This window comes from Cavia porcellus, unplaced genomic scaffold (assembly GCF_034190915.1).
Source record: "Cavia porcellus strain 051 isolate PalLab524CR breed Dunkin Hartley unplaced genomic scaffold, mCavPor4.1 scaffold_11, whole genome shotgun sequence".
NCBI classification, from domain to species: Eukaryota; Metazoa; Chordata; class Mammalia; order Rodentia; family Caviidae; genus Cavia; species Cavia porcellus.
The window spans coordinates 67403401-67425220 of NW_026947494.1; the positions used below are offsets into that span (position 1 = coordinate 67403401).

At 40.1% G+C, this 21820-nt stretch overlaps 1 protein-coding gene across 3 annotated transcripts in view; it reads left to right on the top strand.

Annotated features, from left to right (window-relative positions):
- Cmya5 (cardiomyopathy associated 5) overlaps positions 1-21820 on the top strand; it is a 104732-nt gene that overhangs the window by 46825 nt on the left and 36087 nt on the right. For all 3 annotated transcript variants that reach the window (XR_010050589.1, XM_013146624.3, XM_063258417.1), the window contains exon 2: positions 10259-19835. Coding sequence is in view for 2 of the 3 variants with exons in the window: in XM_013146624.3 (XP_013002078.2) it covers positions 10259-19835 (9577 nt within the window). In the remaining variant the exon portion in view is untranslated. The remainder of the gene's footprint in view (positions 1-10258; positions 19836-21820) is intronic.

The following is a 21820-nucleotide window of genomic DNA, read 5'->3' on the forward strand; positions in this document are numbered from 1 at the left end:
TGAGAACTGATCTTATGACACATGATGAAGTCAACAAATACTTTGAAGAAAAAAAGATGCTACAGTACCCAGTGCTGATCCTGAAGTGTCATGATGTGAAATCCAGCAATACCTTTCAGAGTGATATTAGCCTGCTTTGGTTTGTTTAATCTCAACATAAATGAAGATATGGATAACTGCATGTATGTTTAAGTGTATAGGATTGATAACCATATTACTAAGTTTTTGTTGGATAGTTGAACAGAACTGTTTGCAGTCTCGTTATTTGAATTCCCACTTTATATGCTCCACTTTTGTATCTTGAGCAACTATTTGTAAGAGAACAATATGTAAACATCAACTAGTGAGTTCTTACTGTTTATTTTTTCTTTGAAAGTATGTATTATTTCTACCCATTTTATGTTTTGTTTTGTCTTTCTTTAAATAAAAATTTAAAAAATAGAGTAATGAAAAAGGCAAGGTGACCACTTGGTTAGCCAGTTATTCTCTAACAATGTCCATTATTTTAGTTGTATTTTTATAAAGGGTTGGTTGTGGTTTTTTGTAGCTGCATTTGTTAATGTGATAACATGATTTAATTAAATATTAGTTAAGCTTATGAAATGTGGGTACGACAGTGAAGGAGCTGTTGCTTCTTTGAAAATGAAATTGAATATTTTGGAAAAATTCTGAGGGAGAGCCTACACAATCCCTACTGAATAAGTTTGGAGTTATAACTCAGTGTAGAGTGACATGTGGACATGTATATTCCCTTTTTTGTTTCCTCTCTTATAAAGTGAAAAATGTAAAACCACAAGGCTCTTTTCATTCATGATTTCTGATAAGTCGATTTTCTTCATTAGTTGCTGGTCTCTATTTGAGCTAAGGTGAAATGAAGAGAAAGAGAAAGAAGTTATTTCTATGGAGAACAGCGGGGGCCTGTACTAAAAACATGAAAACTTTGACATAATTGTCATGTTCCAGGGCCTCCTTCTTCATTTTGGAATGCCAGAAATTATACTTTTTAGCTCATTTAGTAAAATTCACTCTTTGACAACTGGTTTAGATTCACAAAAAGCAGTGAAGGAAATAGATTGTCAGTTTTATCAGGAGCTAATCAGGCTCCAAATCTTAGGGACAAACTTATGAAAAAGAATTAAAGACAAAATGCCGATATGGTTTGTGGGGAGTGTAGGAAGATCAGAACTCTTGGAGCTACACAAATACTTCTTTCAGTCACCTGCATACACTGGATTTCAAACAAGTTTGAGGAGCATAAGGGAAAGTGAACGGAAAAGCTGAGGTAAAGGCCTTGTGAACTGAGGCATCAGAAATCTAAGCAGTAAATCTTGCTAATTGGGGCAATTGGCAGTTGTTTGATTTCTTAGGTTGACAGTTACAGTTTGGAATAGGGAGTGAGAGCCCATGTCCTCTGGGCTTTGATCTGATCTTGTCTTCAGAGCATTGTGATCAGTAACTTAACCCTCTCACAGTCAAGTTCCCAACAAATTTAACATAAAAAAACCACTAAGATATTATTGTGTTCCCTCTTTACTATGCAACAAGGCTGGACACACAGTACAAATATAAATCAGTTTTTTGGGCAGAACTAGACATACAGTAACAGAGGATAGCTAGCTTTCTAAGCGCTCATCTCACAGAGTATTGCTAATTTAGCTAGACTATGATGGGAAGTGAAGGTGTGCTGTAGAAGAATGATGTTTAAGAATGATGCTAAATTTTTTATAAGGATAGGGACATCAAAATAAAAGAAAGACATAACTGTCAGATAATTAAAAGAATGGAAATCCTTGAAAACAAAACCACATTTGATTAATTTAATAAACAGTTTGGACATAGTTGAAAACAATCAGTATACTAGATGATAGATTGGAATAAATAGCTAAATGAAGCACAGAATGGATGTAGCAATACATTTTTATTTATGAAGAATTAGAATCTTAGAAGAAAAGTGAAGCAAGGTGGGCCAGAAGCAATATTTAAACAGACAGTACGACTGAGAATGATTCAAAATGATGAAAGACATTAATCTGCAGATTCCAGAAACCACACAAACTCCAAGCAGTATAAGACATCTAAGCAAGACAGCAGCTTCTGACAACTAAAGACAACAGCCAAATCCCTAGAATAGTTGGGATTAATAGGGTGGAAAGTTCAGATTCTTTCAAAAAAGCAATAGTTACATTAACAGCTAATTTATCATTAGAAAAAATGGAAGACAGAATGGTATGTTTAAAATGCTGGAAGAAAATACTTAACAACCTAGACTTTTATATCCTGAGAAAATATTCTTCCAGAATTAAGATGTAAAAGAATTTTTAGTGGGAAAAGCAGTAAGATAATCCACACCAGAGGAAATACTAAAGGGAATTCTTCAGGGAGAAGTAAAAGAATGCCAAATGGAATCTCAGAGATGCAAGAAAGAATAAAGCACAATAAAAAGTTGTGGTGTCTAGATAAAGTTAAGTAAATATCAGTGTTTTAAAATAGTAAAATTAATTATGCCTTGTGAAACAAATTGTGTCTTGTAGACTTAAAGTATATAGTTACCTTGATACATACATTGAAATTAAAGTGATCCATGGTAGTGCTAAAGAATACCAATTTAAGTCAGATATTAATGGGTCAAGGATGCCTACTGCAATTTCTAAGGTAATTGCTAAATGAATATAAAATAGAACATAACTCTAAGCTAAAAGAGGGAATAATTTAAAAAATTCAAAATAAACAAGAGAAAAAGGAACACTGACTAGGTTGTCCAAATAGAAAACAAAGGATAAAATGAAAAATTTAACTCTAGGGAAAATTCCTTGCTCAGATACAGGCTGCCCTTAGAAGTCTTTGGTGTGCTTGTCTGGTCCTGTCCTTGGTCCATCTCAGACCTGTTGAAACTTCTGGTCCAATTTTGCAAAAGGGGATGGGACTCATTAGTTTTCCCCACTCACCTCCTTGAATAAATCTGCACAGAAAGCCAAGTAATCACCAGAAGGCTGTTTTATGAGGATGCATCATAAACAAATGGAAGACACAATCTTCATACCCACCACCTTTCTGTGACGAAAGGCTGATGTGTGCACAGATAAAAACACGACGTTGCCCAGTGAGAAACAGTCCTAGCAACATTCTGAGCTCCACAGGGACAGTTTCTCCCACATTAATACAGTATACAATGTTATTTCTTTAGAATGATATACCTGTTAATGTACTTGTTCTTTGATGCTGGTCTATCAGTCAACTTTTTTTTCCCCTTTTAATTTTATTTAAGGAGAAAAAGAAAAAAAAAACAGAAAAGGGGTTATACAGAACTTGTATACAAGTTATACAGAATTTCCAAATAAATAAATAAATAAATAAATAAACAGTAGGGAATCACTAGTTAATAGATTACATATTGTCACCTTAGAAATAGTTGTTCAGGTTACAAAATTAAAGCATATAAAGTAGACATTCAAACAGTGAGATTGCAAACAGCTCTGTTCAATGATCCAACAAAAACTAAGTAATATGGTTATCTATCTTATACGCTTAAATATACATGCAGTTTTATCTTTAGAGCACTTTCTTTTCCTCTCTTTTTTACAATGACAATTGCACATTTTGGGTTTTACTACTCCCACAATTCTTATTACTTTTTTTTGAAGAGAATAAAACCAAATGTGACATAATAAAATAGGGTCAGTCAAATCAAAAGGATGGACATAGTACATAATGTAAAAACAGAATACAAAGTGATCAACAGTGGTTACCATAATGCCTCTTGCTATCTTAAAATAATTGCCTATATCATCAGATATAATAAAATTGAACAACACAGTAAAGAACAAAACCAATAAAACCAAAATATTGGAGACATTACAGGACTTCAAAAGAAGATAATAGTCAAACCAGAATGGGCATCATAGTGAATCTTATTGTCTTCACAGTTGTTGCCTATATTCTCAAACTTGGTACTATCAAGCAAAGCAGAATAGAGAAAAATCAGTCAAAGCAAGATGGTGAAGGCTATACAGGGTTTCAAATCAAGTTAATAGGAAATCAAAGTGGGTTACTATAATATATCCTGCTATTTTTATTTATTTTCCCTTAATTAAAAATATAAAAATAAATAATAAAAAAGGAGATTGGGATAAAAGAGCACATAACAACAAAGCAGCACAAGTCAGAACATAACCATTTAAGCAAAATAGTGTTTCACCACCATATATCCCCACATAACAGTAGTTACCATTAGTGTCTCTTTCCTTGAGATCTTTGAGTATAACTTCGTATACTGTAGCATCAAACATATCAAGACAATGTAAAACCATTCAAGAGAATGACAGTATTACAGGGTACTTAGAATCAACTAACAGAAAATGAACGATGGTTTCTGTATAATCTCCTTGTCTATAAAAGTTTTTGTTTATATTATCGCATATAATAAAATCCAATAAGATAGGTACAACATGTTAAGACTGATGGAGACAGAAGAACAAAAGCTTGATGGGACTTCAAAACAAGATGATATTAAATCAGCACTAGCTATTATGATGTCTTGTTTTCTCCAAAATAGCTTTTCCTACCATCCAACCTTCTCTGCCTCATTTCTGTTGAGTTCTTTTTCTGTCATTAGTTGTCAGTTTGTCTTCTTCATTTCACTTTCTGCTCCATTCATTGTGGCCTCTCTGCCACTGTTTCTGGAATCTTGGTATTTTTCTTTTTTAGAATACCCTGCAGTATTCTCTATAAAGTTGAATTGGTGGTTGCAAATTTCCCTAGTTCCTCTTTATCCTGGAAGCACCTTGTTTCTCCATTAACTTCTTTTTTTTTTTTTTTTTTTTTTGGTCTTTTTCCTTTTTTATCGGTACCAGGGATTGAACTCACGACTGCCTGCTTTCAAGGCAGGCACTTATGCCGCTGAGCTAAATCCCCAGCCCCTCTCCATTAATTTCTAGGGACAGTTGTACAGGATATATCAATCTTGGCTGGAGGTTATTATCTTTCAAAGCTTGAATTGTTTCCCCCCACACTCTTCATATTTGATGGTTTGTGCCAAGAAGTCTGCTGTAATTCTGATGAGTGTTCCCATGTAAGTGATCTATTTCTTGATTCTGACAGCTTTTCATATGTTGTTCTTATACTGGATTTCTGGAATTTTGATTATTCTATGCCTGGGTGTAGTTCTGTTTGGGTTACAGGTGGCTGGGGTCCTGTATGCCTCATACATCTGAGTATCTTTACCTTTTCCCATATTAGGGAAGTTCTTGATTATTTCTGTGAATAGCCTTTGCAGTTCATTTGTTTGTATCCCTGTTTCTTCCTTTACATTCTTAATTCTTAAGTTATAGATCCTCTTATCATCTTCTAGCCTTTGTATTGTTACTGCTTATTTCCTTGTTATTTTTAAGAAGTTTTTCCTTTCATGCTCCCACCTTACAAATCTGTCCTCCATTTTAGATAATCTATCATTAGTTTTTTTCAAGCTGTAATGCCAGCTTTCAATAGAGTTTTTAGTTTCCTGGTAATCTCTTTGAACCTGCTTCATGTATTGTACATATTCTCTACTTTCTCCATCAAACATGTCTCCCCTTTTTTTCCTGTTCTTCCATTCCACTATCTGTTTTTTTGGGGGGAGGTGCTTAGCATTTCTTTAGCTATTCTACTTATATCTTGCTTTACTTGGTTAAGTACTTCACTTTTGAACTCGTCTATGAAGTCCTGGAGATATCGCTTTATGTCTATTGGTGCCATGCCTGATATTACATGTTTTCTGTCCTCATTCTTTTCTGCATTTACCCTTCCTGGATCAGTGTTCTCAGGATTGGGGACTGAGGACCCTTACTTGTTGCTCCCTCTTCCCATAGTTTTTGTTCCTTCCATACAAGCATATATAGGAGGCTCAGTTTCTTTCTTTGTCGGTTACAGTTTGTTTGAATTGTGCCTGCTAGGTATTCCTGCCCACTGCAGTGTACTAGGGAGACACAGACCTGGGCAGCCTTTGCTGGGCTCACCCCTCCAGGTCAGTCAATCTGCTGAAGGCTTCACTGCATTAGGGTGCACTGCCAGGTGCAGGGACCTGGTTTGGTCTAGCCTACTGAGTCTTAGTCCATGGTGTCACCCAGGTAAAGCACTCCCTACCAATCCCGCTTGAGAGGGGAATATGTGCCTGAAGTCACTGCAGTGTCCTGTTCCAGCTAGTCTGCCCGGTCCCAGAATGTCCTCTGTTGGAGCCTCCTAGTCTATGGAAGGGTCCCCATTCCTCTCACTCTCTGCAGGTCGATGCACAGCTCCCAGCCAGCTCTGCTCTCAATTTGGTTTGCTGATTCTCACTCTCAGAGCTTTTGTGTCTCTATCCCTGCTGTGCTGATTCAGATGCATCAGTGGCAACAGGAAATTCAAGCTGCAGTTTCCAGAGGCGCAGTTTCCAGCTTCAGCACTGAGACTTTAGCTGTTCCAGTCATAGCACCGGGATTGCATTTCTAGTTGGTTTCTCTCAGCTTGGTTCATTCCTGGGTTGGCAGGATATATCTCCCCCTCCTTAGGACTCCCCACACTGCACCATTCCTGGAATCTAAGCTGGCTGTATCAGAGAGTCTCTGTAGCTGCTGTTAACTATCTGCCATGTTCTCCTGGAACTATTAGTCAACTTTGTCTTGCACTGAGCCAGTGTTCATTTACATATGTGTTTTGCATATCCTAGGACCTTTTCTGTTGATCTCTCCACCCTCATGCTGTCTTCTCTCCTCTTGCATTTGGCAAATAAGCCAACCAGCTGCAGGCTCTGTCCTCTGTGGAGTCTTTCTTTCCCTAGGCCTTATCTGATTGACCATCTGCAGTAATTCTTGACACATGTACTGCAGTGTTTAGTTCTGTCTTTTCACTAGATTTGAATTTCCTTAAAGAAGGTTCTGTGTCATTATAGTCACATTTTTACTATCTAAAGTTAATAAAAGTTTACTAAATGCAACAATAATAAGTTAACAAATAAGCACATGGTTGGTTAACTCTACTTCAGTAGGGCTCTGTTACTGAGACCACCATTTAGGTGCTTTGCTCAGCACTCCTGAGCTTATGCTAGCAATGCTAGTAATGAAAATGTCTCTGCTTAGCCACACCAAATTTGAAATCCATAATGAACTCTCAATTGAATTTATAATTGCTTTTTTAATTCTGCTGTAGTCACAGTCATTCCAAATCCTGACTTTCCAGATGTGTGTCATAACCTTAATTTTCAATTTCACCCTATTAATATTAAGTGACACAAATGAAAATTCTGAGCAACAACTTTAATTTGGTACATAAAAGAGCCTGAAAAAAACAATTCTAAGTAATATTTAGTCTGGGACTCGATTAATTACTAATTAAATTCAGTAGCTCAATACCAAAACAAATGAAAAGCATGAAATTGCCAGAAAATGGGAACTCAGTTCTTTCCCTGCTCCCAAACTCTTAGCATTCAGACCAGTGCAGTATGTTGCTGTTGTCTGTAAGCACTCCATTTTGGGTGGATAAAGCTACTGGCTATGCAGGCCAGCGGCCCCCGCTCCTCATTGTTGCATGGACAGGTAAGGGGTTCAAGGACTCAGCACAGCCAGACCCCCCTCTTGTGAGACTGCTGCAGACTGAAGTTCTGCAAGAGGGAGTAGTATTTACCCAAAAGGACTTGTGGTCCTCATTTCAGCCAAAGCCAGCACGCTGGGAAATGTCAGAGTAAGAGAGAAACTTCTGTGCTATCTAAATTTTAAATCTAGGATTTAAACTCTGGATGCAAATTGAAGTCATCTGGAAGCTTTTAAAACATAAAGACATGGAATTTCCAGACTATGTGCTTGCATTTTAAGTCAGAGTCACTGTGCAAAAGGATGTGGAATGGTTCCAGTGTTAGAAATTACCCCATGGGGGTTTCAAGAGTGTCCAAGTTGAGAACCAATGATATAAGCAATGTACAATGATCATAAAGATCTAATAAGGGACATAATTCTAATTATGTGTCTTTTTGAAAAAAATCTTAATTTAATACTTATGCTCGGTGATTTTAACAGACTTCTGTTTCTGTTGGTGTAGAAAGGTATAAACTAGTCACTCTGGGTTTTGTTCAAAGTGTAGGCACATTTCCAGGATGGAATAGTCTTTGGAGTTTTTATCTCTGATTTAATGTTTATGTAGCACCGGCAAACACATCCACCTCATTGGTTAAGAAGGGTAACAGCGGTCATTTTAAAAAGAAATCTTGGAGTGTAGAGGTGGGGGATGGTGGAGGGTGAGTATTCTAAACAGAGAAACAGCAAAGCTGCCCATGAGAAAGAGGGCGAGGAAATTACAGACGAGGAAAGTATTGCAGACTGAAAGACAGGAGACAGCTGCCCTGATGGCAACTGAAAGGGCAGCCACTGCCTGCTGTGCCACAGGAGACTGGAGAGCTGTCCAGGAAGCCGCATCTCCAGATCTCTGTGAATGCCAGTGCATTCAGGCTGCTTTGCCCTCTGGGCCAGGAACTGAAAAGAGGGGTGACTACAGATAGTGTTAATTGAGCACCAGCTACATGCCTAAGATCATCACTTAGTGTTCCATGTTTTCACAGCATCTCACAAGGTAGGTTCTATTATTTACCCTGGTTTACAGATGAGGAAAGTTATGCATTGTAGCCTGCATTTTTTTGGTCATCTCTCATTTATTTGGTGACTTGTTTTTTGTTATCCTGACTCAAAGAAATCATGATATATTTACTGGACAGTGAATTGTATATGATTGAGTGTCACCTGATATTGGGAATACATTCTGAGAATTTCACTGTTTGGTGATTTTATTGTTGTGTGAATATGATGACATATACTTCATACAAACTTGAGTAGTAGATGTCATTTATTCTATATCCCCTCCTGACACAATCAAAGGACATTGAACATTAGATACATGAGGCTGCTGCTGGCATGCCTTGGTACATATTTTTACAGTAAAATTTTTTAAGTAGAAGGAGTATATTCCAAAGTAACAATACAGAGAATAGTATATAAACCAGTTCATGCATAACAAGCAAATACACAAACCATGTTACTGGTTTGTACTCTTTGTCAAGTGTGATGTTGTGGGAAACCACTCAGAGAGCTTCAAAGCTTAGGGACACTAAAGAATACCTGGGGACATGACCCCACTTGTCTAGTGCAGGTGCACAGTGGTATACAGTTATGTAACAATGACAGCATAGGTAAATATGCATGTACTGGTTACATCACTATGTAAGATTGTAAATATGAGATGACAATCTGTATAAGAATTATACAATAAAGACATGGGCGGCTCTTGCTCTGGCTGCCATGTTCTTTTGCTCTCCTGTGCTCCATGCTGCCTGCTGTTGTTACAGATGTGTTGTACATCTGTATTCTTTAACCTTGGGAACTCACCCTGGAAAATCTCCTTTGGGTACCCCCTGAGTGGGCTGACAGATGTACAATGCATGCTTGATGTGCTATACTTCTATACACCTGATGGTTTCTACCAGCAGTTCCACAGCACATGAGTAATGCATTGCATATGATACAATGATGTCACTAGATGACAGGAATTTTTCACCTCCATTGTAATCTTCTAGGGCCAATGTTATTTATGTGACCCATCATTGGACAAAATGTCATTTTTTGGCACATGATTGCAGTTAAAACAGAAATTAGCCCTTCTGGGGGTGGGTATGTACTTGTAAATAATGTCTGGGTTCAGAGAATTAAGGATTTGGAGCTTTTTCTGACATAGATATCAAGAGGTACTGAGACTTTTGGGAAAGGAAAAAAATGGTAAAAATGTTGAGTAAAGCTAGTCTGGAAGGATAGTGAGAGGGTAGTGGGTAACAGTGTAACCCTAGCTGAGCAGTTAAAAAGCAGATGGCAACAACCTAAGGTTAGTGAGTTGCAAAGCTACTGGGTATGAACAGGTGACAGAAGGCACAGGCGCAGGAGATAAAGGAGGACTACGATCCTGAGTGAGGTTCACTTGAATCAGGAGACTACCCTAGGAGAGGTGCTTCATGGAGCCTCAGCTTAATTTTTGAGTTTGAAGGATGTTAAGTCATCCTGAACTCTGAGGTGTTACTAAATTTGGTATTTTGACTTTAATATTTTAACTTTATTTCATGCATATTCCTATTTTTAGTATAGGTGGAAACATTGATCTCTATGTTTTAATTTCCCATTAATCTTATATCTGCTATAATGTATTTACTTATTATAATAATTAAAATGCATATTATTTCATAATATATACTTATGAGTAGTGTTCTGTTTTATAGGTTATCAGACCAGGATGAAGAGGGCAAGACCAGGCAGCAGTGCATCATGTCTGACCCTGACTTTTCTATGGTGACAGTTCAACAGGAAGATAGCGGGATATCCTGGGAGACTAGTTCAAGTAGTAGATCTACTCCATGGGTCTCAGAAGACAGTCAGACTTCTGGCACGTGTAGTCTAGAAGGATCAAATGTGAATTCTCCTCCAGGAAGTGTTTCCTTTATTGTGGATGAAGTTAAAAAGGTTGAAAAAAGAACTCATAAGTCAAAGCGTGGCTCACCATCATTGCGTCGGAAAGGCAGTAAAAAACGAAATTCTTTTGAGTTACAAGATGTTCCAGCAAACAAAAAAGACAATCCTTTAAATGCAGAAAGCCAGGCACTGGACATGGAGAAAGAAAAGTCATCACCCGGCCTCCGTGCTAAAACAACAAAAAAGAAAACCACCTCAAATACACCTCCTATTACTGGGGCAATATATAAAGAACACAAACCATTAGTGTTAAGGCCAGTCTACATAGGAACTGTGCAGTATAAAATTAAGATGTTTAATTCAGTTAAAGAAGAATTAATTCCTCTACAATTTTATGGAACACTGCCAAAGGGCTATGTCATTAAAGAAATACATTACAGGAAAGGGAAAGATGCCTCCATTAGTTTAGAACCAGATTTGGACAATCATGGTTCCAACACAGTTTCCAAAACAAGTAAATTAGTTACCCAAAGCCCAGAGTATGATAAAGTAGGAGAGCAAGGTCCCGCCTGGCAAGGTGCACTCTCCAAAGGACCACAGTCTCTGGCCTCATTATTTGGTCATGAAGATCAAAAGAAAGTTGATGTTGTGTCTTCTCTAAAGGCCACAGCTGCAGCTGGGCCCACAGCCCCCTGCTACTTGAGTAATGACACGACAGAGCAAGGGGTGCTGCTCAGACCCCCACAGGCATTGCCACAACTGCCAGGTGATGAGGCAGAAGCCCATGCAATGGAGCCTTCCTCTCTTCCGCTCAAGGTACCAGCAACTGGGTTTCTGGAGACAGCAAAGAAAGAATCTGGGGCCGAGGCTGAGGAAGCTGTTCCTTCAGAGTTGGATTTGTCGGTCTCCTCAGCCTTGATTGATGAGGTCATGAAGGAAGTCATGCATTCTGCTGACCAAACCATGTCACTAGAGGCAGAGAAGGATTCATTGGGGACAGGCTCACTGGGTCTGTCCCCAACTACCCAGGAAGGCCTTGAGCCAGGCAAAGAAGAGCTAGAGCTGATTTCATTAGAAAGGATGGAGCCAGTCTCTGGACACATGACTCCCACACATCCTGTTGTCCAAGGAGAGAAAGAGGAAACCGGGCCCAAGCCACCCATTTCTCTTCCTGAGCCCCTCCTCTTTCAAGAAGCAGAACAAGAAGAGCTGGAAACTTCCCCACTGATGGCTGCTACACCTGAACCTGAAGGTTCTAATTTGGAAGAAGAGATAGTAGAACTCGATTATCCAGACAGTCCATTGGTTTCTGAGCAGTCCTTCCCATCACGGTTGTCCCCTGAGGTGCTGCGTGAAGAGGAACCTATGCCTCCATTACTGACAACAGCAGCACCTGACCATGTCACTTTATCTGAAGATGAGAGGGAGAAAGTCGAGTCTGTTTCTCCTGACTCTGCTTTTATGTCAGAGTACTCAGTCCCTGAGGATTTGAACGATGAACCAGAGAAGCAAAAAGTTGAGCCAGTTTCTCCATCGTGCTCAAAAGTCCCATCTGAATATGCAATATTGTCAGAGAGAGAGAATGAGGAGTCTGAGCCTTGCTCCCTGGCTGCGGCCTCAGTGTCTGAGCACTATACCTCACTATCCAGACCTGAGAAACCTTCTGAAGGCCTCTTGCCACTGTTTTCTGCAGTCCCTCCAGAGCGCTTGCTCCTTTCGGGCGATGAGGACTCAGAAAGTGGACGTTACACACCAGATTCCACATCTGTTTCAGAATATTCAGTTCCCTTACATGAAGCACAAGAGTCCCTGAAGAAAACAGTTGACCATGAGCCCCCATTAAAATTAAAAGGTGTTTCTGAGCATATGATTTTATCAGAAGAAAAGAAAGACACAGGCTCACAGTATCCAGCTGTGGTCCCTGTGACCGAGCGCCCTCTCTCACCACCCCTGAAGGACCAGATTCCTGAGAGCCAGAGCCCTCTGCCTCCTGCTGCTACCCTGCAACATGTGGTCCTCTCAGAAAAAGAGGACCTTCCAAGTAAGCCTCTAACACTGGATTCAAAATCAACTTCCAAATCTGCAATTCCACTAACTGGAACCCAGAAATCCAAGAAGAAGATAAGTAATAGGGTGCCCCAATTCAATTTAAAAGATAGTTTTGAGCAAGAGACTCTGTCAGAAACAGAGAAGGAAGATATTGGCCCATGTTCCCCAGATACTGCCCCTGCACTGGAGCACTATCTCCTACCCCACACACCTGAGATGACTTCTGAATACCAAGCCTCCCCACTTCCAGGTACCCACTCTGAACCTGTGGTCCTATCAGAAGAAGAGACCCTAGAAATGGAGCAATATTCACCCCTTTCCTCATCTGCTTCTGAATTTTTAGTACCACCATATGCAATATCAGACTCCCAGGAAGAAGAAATTATCCAAGGATCCCCTCTATGTCTCAAAGGCACCTCATCACCCATGAATTTATCAGAACAAGAAGACATTGGACCCTTTTCCCCAGATTCTGCATTTGTGTCAGAATTCTCATTTTCGCCTTACCCAACTCAGGAAGGAGAAAAAAGAGAACTTGAGTGTGGTTCCCCAGTGTGTTTAACAACACCCTCTGAACACACTGTTTTGTCAGATGAAGACACTGAAGATGCTGGACTTTTTTCTCCAGACTCAGCATCGCAAGTTTCAGTCCCACCATACAGAATTCCAGAAACAGAAAGGAATGCAAGTGAGTTAGAGTCCCTCTTAACTGCACAGTCTGCATCAGGGTTTTCTTACTTTGCAGAAGCAGATGAGGAAGAGATTGGATCAACAGCTGCTACCTCTATCCCTGAGTATTTCAGTTCATCAGTGAAGCAAAAAGCCGAGCTTTGTCCTGTCATGCCTACACTTGAAGACTTAAGCCTTCTATCCTCAGAGGACAAAACAGACAGCACAGCAAGTATGCCAGATGTTCAAACATTCTCAACATCTGTATCAGAATATCTCATTTCAGCACAACAGCAGAAAACTCAAGAGCCTCTGGAGCCTGAGGCTGGTGGTTTGGTTCCACCATATTTAACCAATAGGTCAGAGCAGGAAGAAACAAAGGCTAGTTCATCAACAGCTACAACCCGTGGTGCTTTAGATGTACTATCATCCATAGCAAAGGAAGAAACTAAACCTATTTTGCCTACACAAAATTCACTTGATTCTGTCCATGTAGCTAAGAAAGAACAGAAACCCAAAGCACCACTCACTCTGAAAGCTGCAGATGAACAGATGACTTTGTCAAAAGTCAGAAATAAAGAAACAACGCCCAGTTATCAGGAAGCTACAGCACATGTGTCACAGGATCAGAAGCTGGAGCCTCAGCCTCCAAATGTTCCAGGGTCTGGGATAAAATATTCAGTTTTGCCTGAGTTGGTAGATGAGCCAGAGAAGGATGTCAAGCTCATTTTAGCTCCAACTGTGCCTGCTGAGCTGGAACAGAGGATGTCATCAAAAAATAAGCCTGAAGTAGTCAAAATGTACTCACTTCTGGAAGAAAACTCTGTATCTGGACCTGAGGTTTTATCTGGAGTGAAAACCAAAATGCAACATGAGTCCAAAATAACAAAAGAGTTTCATTCAGCCTCATCTAGAGTAGAAAAGGAAGTTGAACATGGGCTACCTGTACCAACATGTTCAGCTTTGTCAGAAGAAATGAAGAAAGAAATGGAACCCAGCTCACTGACAACCGCACCTGTAATTCAGTGTGATTCAAACTTAACTATGCTAGTAAAAGACATCCCTACAAACTCATCTCCTGCCCCTGTAGAAGAACACCTAGTTTCAACAGAAGTAGGGAAGTGTAAGTTAGGAAGTGATTTGCCAGCACTTCACAAGAGTATAGATGAGTATTCCATTCTTAAAGAGGGAAAGGTAGCAATTACAAGCACTGCTTCTCAAATTGATACTTTTTCATCCAAAGGTTCGGCTCCATCAGAAGTGAAAGAGGAAACCAAGATAGATTCACCTCCATGTGTGTGCAGTATCTCAGAGCCCTCTGTTTTGTCAAAGGTAGATACTGGAGAAGTGAAACCTAGATTTCTAGCAAACAAAATGTCCTCTCCTCAGTATTCAGCTGTGTCTGAGGGAGTGAAGGGAAAAGACAAACAAGATCTTTCATTATCTGTGGCCCTTGACTCCGCACATTTGCTTCCATCACAGGAAAAGAACTCGGTTTCTTCTTTAGAAGTATCAAGGCCTGAACCTGTGCTTTCACTCAGCCTGGGGAGTGGGGGTGAGAAAGAAGAAACTGAACTTCTTCCATCACATATGGTATCATCTACAACTGAATGCAGAGTTCCAGGAGAGAAAAATGAAGTGATGACAAGTTCTTCTCTCGAGTCTGAAAAGTTAGTGTCAGAAGATGTAGTCCCAGCACAACTGGCCTTTGAGGATGGTAAGAACAAACAAGTATGGGATTCTTCCTTTGCAATTGATGGGGATTTCCTGTTGGGGAAACAAAGTCTTGCTTCGGCAAAGCTTGCATCAGAGCCCGAGAAGAAGGACAAGCTGTGCCAACTATCAGAGTTATTGAAGGCTGGCTCAGAGCTCATGGGTGGTTCAGACAGACAGAGTGGATCAGTAGACACAGAACCAGTTGCATCTCTTATAACTGATACACAGACTTCTGCTTTGGAGAAGGGCTTCACTGAGTTTAGGAGCCGAGGAGAAGAAAATAAAGAAAACAGGGTACTTTGTGGATCTGCTACAGAACCATCAAAGATTGCCTTTTCTGACCTCAGTGTGAAACAAAAGAAGCCTGAAAAAATACTTTACTCAGATCAAGCTGTTAATTTATCTGATGGGAGCAGCTCTTCTCAAGATAAGCCAAATCTAAATATTAAACAATTGCCATTCCTGAAAGAGAATTTGCCTTGGGAACAATCACAGTCATGTATGACAACTGAATCCTCCAGCCCCAGTGATCTGCTGAGGGGACAGCTCCAGGCCTCGGAGGAGGACAACCTCAGGTGTGAAACTGGGAAGCAAGTTCTGCCCCAGGCTGTGGAGGACTCTCATTTGCCATTACAAGAACCCGCCTCTAGTCCTAGTACTGCTGGGGGTAACATAGAAACCTTATCAGTTGAAACTCACTCTTTTGACGAAACAAAGGTGGTCCAAGAACCAAAGACTCTGGCTCCAACTGGAAGTTTGCAAAGAAATACACAAGAGGGGCATATCCATCCCCTCACAGACAGTGAAATCTTTTTATTGGAAAGAGCAAATGTGGATTTTTCTACGCTTTCCAAAGAAGGGATCTGGGAAGAAGTCAGACCACTTTCTGAAACACTCACCCAGGAATCAGGGTCTGGCCAATCAGCAGAACTGATGGAGTGGGAAACCACTCCCTCTTCTATCAAAGCACACCATTTCCCAGTGGACGTTGTGGAGCCTTCTCTGTGCAGAGAGAAAGAAGCACATAGGAGCACTCCTCCATTACTTGGGGAGAAGCCACAAGAAGAATCGAAAGTGATTCTGTCAAAGATTATAGATGAGGCTGCAGAGGGAAGGAAATCAGCTCTTGAAGTGAAGATACCTCCCCAAACAAAATCAACGCCCTCAATCCAGGCCATAGAAGAGCATGAACTCCCAGAAACCCCTGAAGTCACACAACAACTGTACAAAAAGCCCAAGGCAGCTGAGCAAAGGCTTTCTGAGGAAAAGGGGAAAAAAGGACTTTCCTCTTTCAAATCCTGGATGTCCAGTTTATTTTTTGGATCAAGCCCCTCAGATGACAAAGTTGTAGAAAAAGAAGATGTAGATATTCAGCAAAGTCTCTCTGTAAGAAAAGGAGAGATGGTGATAGAGCCTGAAGGCAAAATTCCTGCTGATTTTAATGCAACCAAGAAACCAGATGATCATTCATTATCAGAGGTGTCTAGTAAAGATTATAGGAAGAATGAAATCCCAGACTCTTCAGAGAAAATGAGCATACACTTAGTTACTTCTGCCGATAGTGAGGAATGTCTTGGAATTCAACAGGATAGGAAGTTGGCTATAGAAGAAACCAAAAATGTTCCTTCTTACGTTACTGAGAGTAAAAGATACCAGAAGCCGGCAATACCTCCTCCATCTAACTGGAATATTTCTATTCTTAAAGAAGGAACAAGTGGTGATCAAAAAGAAAAATCATTTTCATCTGAAGTAGTAGATACTGTATCACAACAGCTAAAATCAGATTCATCCAACTTCACAAATAAAAATACTATGAAGGAATTAAAGAATCCAGAGCCAATAATTTTGCCAGAAGAAGAATCAAAAGGTACTTTAATCGATCTTGGCAAGGACAGATTAAAGAACAAAATGCCCAAACCTGCTTCCTTGAAACTTTCTGAAGAGGAAGCAAAACTCAGGCTTTTCAGTCCAATGGAGCAGAAAGATAACTTGGAAACTGGATCATGTACCTCAGCAGGAAAAAATAACCTGGAAGATAAACAAGAAGTGGTGTTACCCTTAGAACTTAGAGGACAAAAAGAACTAGTGAAATCACAGTTGGCACAGGAGCATACACCTGTTAAATTAGAAGAATTGGAGGTTGCTGCTAGGAGACAGCACATATATCCAAATGAAGACCATAAAGAAAGAGCCAAAGTTATTGTTTGTTCTGAAGAGGAGAAACAAGAAGAAAAAGAAAAGCAGGCCCAGGTATTTTTGGAAGAAAAAAAAGAGCAGGAAAATCAGCCTTATTCTCTGAATGAGGCCAGATTTATGCCTGAAGAGCCAGTCATGTCTTCTCTTCATATTTTGGGTGGAACACAACCATTTTCATTAATTAAAACAATATCAATTACTGAAAAACTAGAAAGTGTGCCTTCAGAGGCTCACCCAGAAATTAAGGAAGCAAAGTTGGTAGAAAGCCAACCACATCTGTTAGAAGAAAGTAGAAGTTTTGTGGAGAAAACCAAGACTGCGTGCGTAGGGAATCTTCCTTACGATGATGAAATAGATAAACACCCTTTCCCTCTGGAAGAAAACCTGGCTTTAGAAAAGTTAAGCAGAGATACAGCAGGTCCCAGAGAGGAAAGAGGGCCACTCACAGTGTCACAGCTGTCCACAGGTGGTTTAGTAGCCATCACAAAAGAAAGTGTGAGGCCATCTGAAGACACTGAATGGACCATAGGTCATTCTTCTGATGACACAAAGAGCTTAGAAATGCTGCCACATTCACCATCATCTCTAAAACCACACAGTCTTGTTCCGGGAGTTTGCCCAGAAGTTAACACAGAGAAGAAACAAGAAGTGCCATGGTCAGAATTGACCCCAAGTCATCCTATAGTCCATACTATTCAGACTTCTGAAGATCACCCATCTGAGACATTGAAGTCATGTGTTCTGGATTCAGAGCACCCCTTGGAGATAAGGGAAGATGCTCATGTAAATGAATCTGTTTCTTCAACAGGGAGCAACTATGCTCGATTTATAATTAGTGCATCAATAAGCACAGCTGATCAGGCAGCTTTGGCAAAAGACCCTGAAGACACTTATGCAAGAGATGTAGAATCCACAGTGACCAGTAAACCAGCTGGCATTTCACAAGATCAGAAGAGTGCCTTCAGCATCATTTCTGAAGGCTGTGAGATATTGAATATTCACGCACCTGCCTTTATTCCTTCAGTGGATCAAGAAGAAAGTGAACAAATGCAAGATAAGTTAGAGTATTTAGAAAACAAAGTTCCATTTAGAACTACAGCCCCTCATGAGGACAGTGAGGCGATTGTTAGCCATAAAATGTTACAGAGTGAGTTAGAAGATTCTGACAGCAAAGTTGTGTCACTGAAGGAGCATGAAGGAGAGGGAGCTCATGCTACAAAAGAGGAGCTGTCTATGGGCCCTGACACTGGCAGTCCAGCTTTCCTGCAGCCCACAATTCCCATTGAAGAGGATTACTTTGAGAAATATACTTTGATTGATTATAACATCTCCCCAGACCCAGAAAAACAAAAAGCTCCATGGAAGCTAACTCTGAAAGAGGCACTCACAAAGGGAACCACAGAAAGTTCACAGGGAAGTGCTCCAGAACATGCCTACGACCTGGTGAAGTTAGCAGATGGCCCAGAGGAGGACCATAGCAAGTTATCTCAGTTAGGGATGCAAAAGCCTTTGGTTACTCAAAAATTAGTTGGCGGAAATGCTGCAAAGAGCATAGATAGAGATGTGGTCCCCAGGCTGCCTGGGGTGCCTTTATTTGATACGGAGGAAGGGGTTTTATCCAGAACCCAGATCTTTCCCACCACTGTCAAAGCTGTTAATCCAGAACTCCTGCAAGAGCCGCCTGCACTTGCATTTTTGTATAAGGATCTGTATGATGAGGTGACTGGGGAGGAAAAAAAAGAAGAGGAGACAGCTTTTGAAGGTGACAGTGTGAATTCTGAGGCATCATTTCCAATCAGAACTTCTGACACTGATGATGGGACAGGGATGTATTTTGAGAAGTATACACTCAGAGATGACATTCTCCATGACACATCCATAGCGCAGAAGGACCAAGGCCAAAGTCTAGAAGAAGAACCAGTTGATAAGAATGATTCATACCAACTGATAGGTGAAGAAGGGGAAATTTGGAGGAAATCTGGAACTGTTCTTTGGGAAAAGAGTCTGGGTGAACAGAGGGCTGTTTACAGGGAAGGAGAAGCTGTAGGCCACATGGAGACCTCTAATGACTCAGCAGTACAGGGGAAGGCTCCCATCATTGAGGAGGTTGGTATGGTTGCCCAGAAGGTGAGCTATGCAGTTCCATTTCATGATGGCTGCCATGTTCAGGGTAGTATAGCTGAAGTGAGCAGTCAAGGTCATGAGGAGGGAAACACAAGCCCGGAGCTCAGTCAGAATGTCCCAATACAAGTGTCCTTCACAGAAGAAGGTTTTGCATCTGGTGCAGTTTATATTCCAGAAACACCACGAGAAGAACCTGAATTACTGGTCCCACCCACACCCAGCAAAGAGCAACTCAGAAACAGCCCTGTGCAGGATGAGTACGAGTTTGCTGAATCCCTAAATTATGAAGTGGTTAGTCAGGACACTTTACCAGATGAGCTGTACTCAGAAGCTGCATGTGAAGATGTGTTGTCCCAAGGGAAGGAATCCTTTGAGCACATCAGGAAATGTGAATTTCTCCCTGCGGCAGAACAGAATTTGTCTGCTGACCAGAAGGTATTGGGCAGGAGGACAGAAGAAGACCAATTGCCATCAGAGTTAGTGACTCAGAATGCACAAACGGAACTGAAAAAGTCCCAGATTGACACATATTGCTATACCTGCAAAAGCCCAGTTTCTACAATGGACAAGGTGTTTGGCACCCACAAAGACCATGAGGTTTCGACAATTGACATGGCTATCAGTGCGGTTAAGGCAAGTTAACTTTGAATCAATATATGTATAAATTTACTTTCATATTTTTTCAGTTTAAAAAGATGACCAATATTTGATTCATTCATCTTTATGGAGAATAGCCTAAAAGTGAATTGAGACTATTTCCCCAAGAATTTAGTTGAGATTGACTTGACAAATATTTATTGAGTATGTACTTCATGTTGGGCATTTTTCCTAGATCCTGGGGGATACTTAGAAATAAAACAGGGTCACTGGCTTTGGGCAACTTGTCATCTTATAGTAATGACTCTTAACATTATAAAAATATCATATAATTTTAGATTTAGTAATATACCTTTTAATATAAAATACAACTTATTTTCTGCCATCTGTAGTGTTGTTCTTTAAAATAATAACATATATTACATGGAGCAATTTTATTATAAGACATAAAATACTCCAGAATTTTTTCAAATAAGATTTTTAATTCTAATTTTCTCTGTATTTGCTTTTTTTCTTATAAAATTTATGTTATAAATGGAATGTCTTTGCATTGTCTCTGGCAGTGTTTATAAGATCCTAAACTATATATAAAGTTAGTCACTGAGCGTATCCTTATGTATGTGGATATAAATTCTCCACCTCCCTAGGAATACTGTTGGAAACCAACATTTAGTTTCCCATCTACCCTTTTAGCCAGCTTCTAACTAGTTTCCTGATCCTACTTGTTTAATCTCTTTCCCTACCAGCACCAAAGCTGTCCTTGAAAATTAGCAATCAATAAGAACTGAGCATTTACTCTATGCCAGCAAATGTGTCAAGTTCTTTATATACAGAGTGCCTTTTAATTCTCATTAACACCCCTGTCAAGCCAATGTCATCAATGTGCAGATAATGAAATAAGCTCAGAGAGTAAGTGATTTGCCTTGGTCATGGAAGGCCAGCCTGGGGTTGGTCTCAGGTCTGCCAATGCCAGAACTCATGATCTTCAATGTGCATTTATATTGCATGGCTCAGCGCCTTGCTAATGGTAGTGATTCCTAAAATTATCATTCGGTTTGGTCACTGTTAAATAACTGTCAGGCTATTCTGATTAAATAATATAAACTAGAGCCTTGGCATTTTTTCCTACTAAATTAATCATTCTCAACTTGTCTGATGTTGTTTTCATTTCTCTTGGTGAAATTTTGTTGAAATTATACCTGTTAACATTTGGGAGCACTGGGCATGGTAGCACATACCTGTAATGCCTGGATTAGAGGGGCTGAGGTAAGAGGATCACTCTGAATTTGAAGCCAGCCTGGGCTACATAGTGAACTCAAGCCCAGCCTGAACTGCATAATAAGACTGTCTCAAAATAAAATAAATTTAGGGGCAGGGCAGGGCAGGGCAGGGCATAGGCAAACATCTGTGAAACCTCAGGTATCAGTTGCTTGAGGTTCGGTAAGAGGACCTGTTCTGTGGGGTCACGGACCATTACTGGACATTACTAGCTGAAAGATGATTGGATTTTCCAACTTCCCTTATGTTTTATTTGTATCTGAGTTTTGGAAATTAAAAAATAACTGCCTAAAACTGTCCATTAATATTTGTGAGACATAGAAGTATTTCCTGCCTTAAAAGCTTTTCTTTTTGTCCTCTTGCTCTTTTCTAAATGGTATGCGCAGAAAATGGAAACCAGTTGACTGAAGCCAGGATTGCTTGCTTCCTTTCGTTAAGATAATTGTGAAGAGTAGAAGTTGATTAGCAACTTTAAGAAAATGGAAATCAATTGAAAAACATTGAGACTTGAGAGTTCCTTAGCTTCTTGTCGGTGGTGTCCTGTGCCTCTTCAGGGCTGATGGCTGGGTTTAAGGTAACCCAAGTCTTTGCTTTTCCTCCAGACCATCCTCACCCTGATGGCTCGTATTCTCTTTATTCATGCCTTTGCCTCCTTCTCAGTGCACACTGACCTCCTGGTGTAGGTCAGGAGTGGAGCTGATAATGAGAGTAAGAAGCAAGAGAGAATAAAAGGATGGATTTAT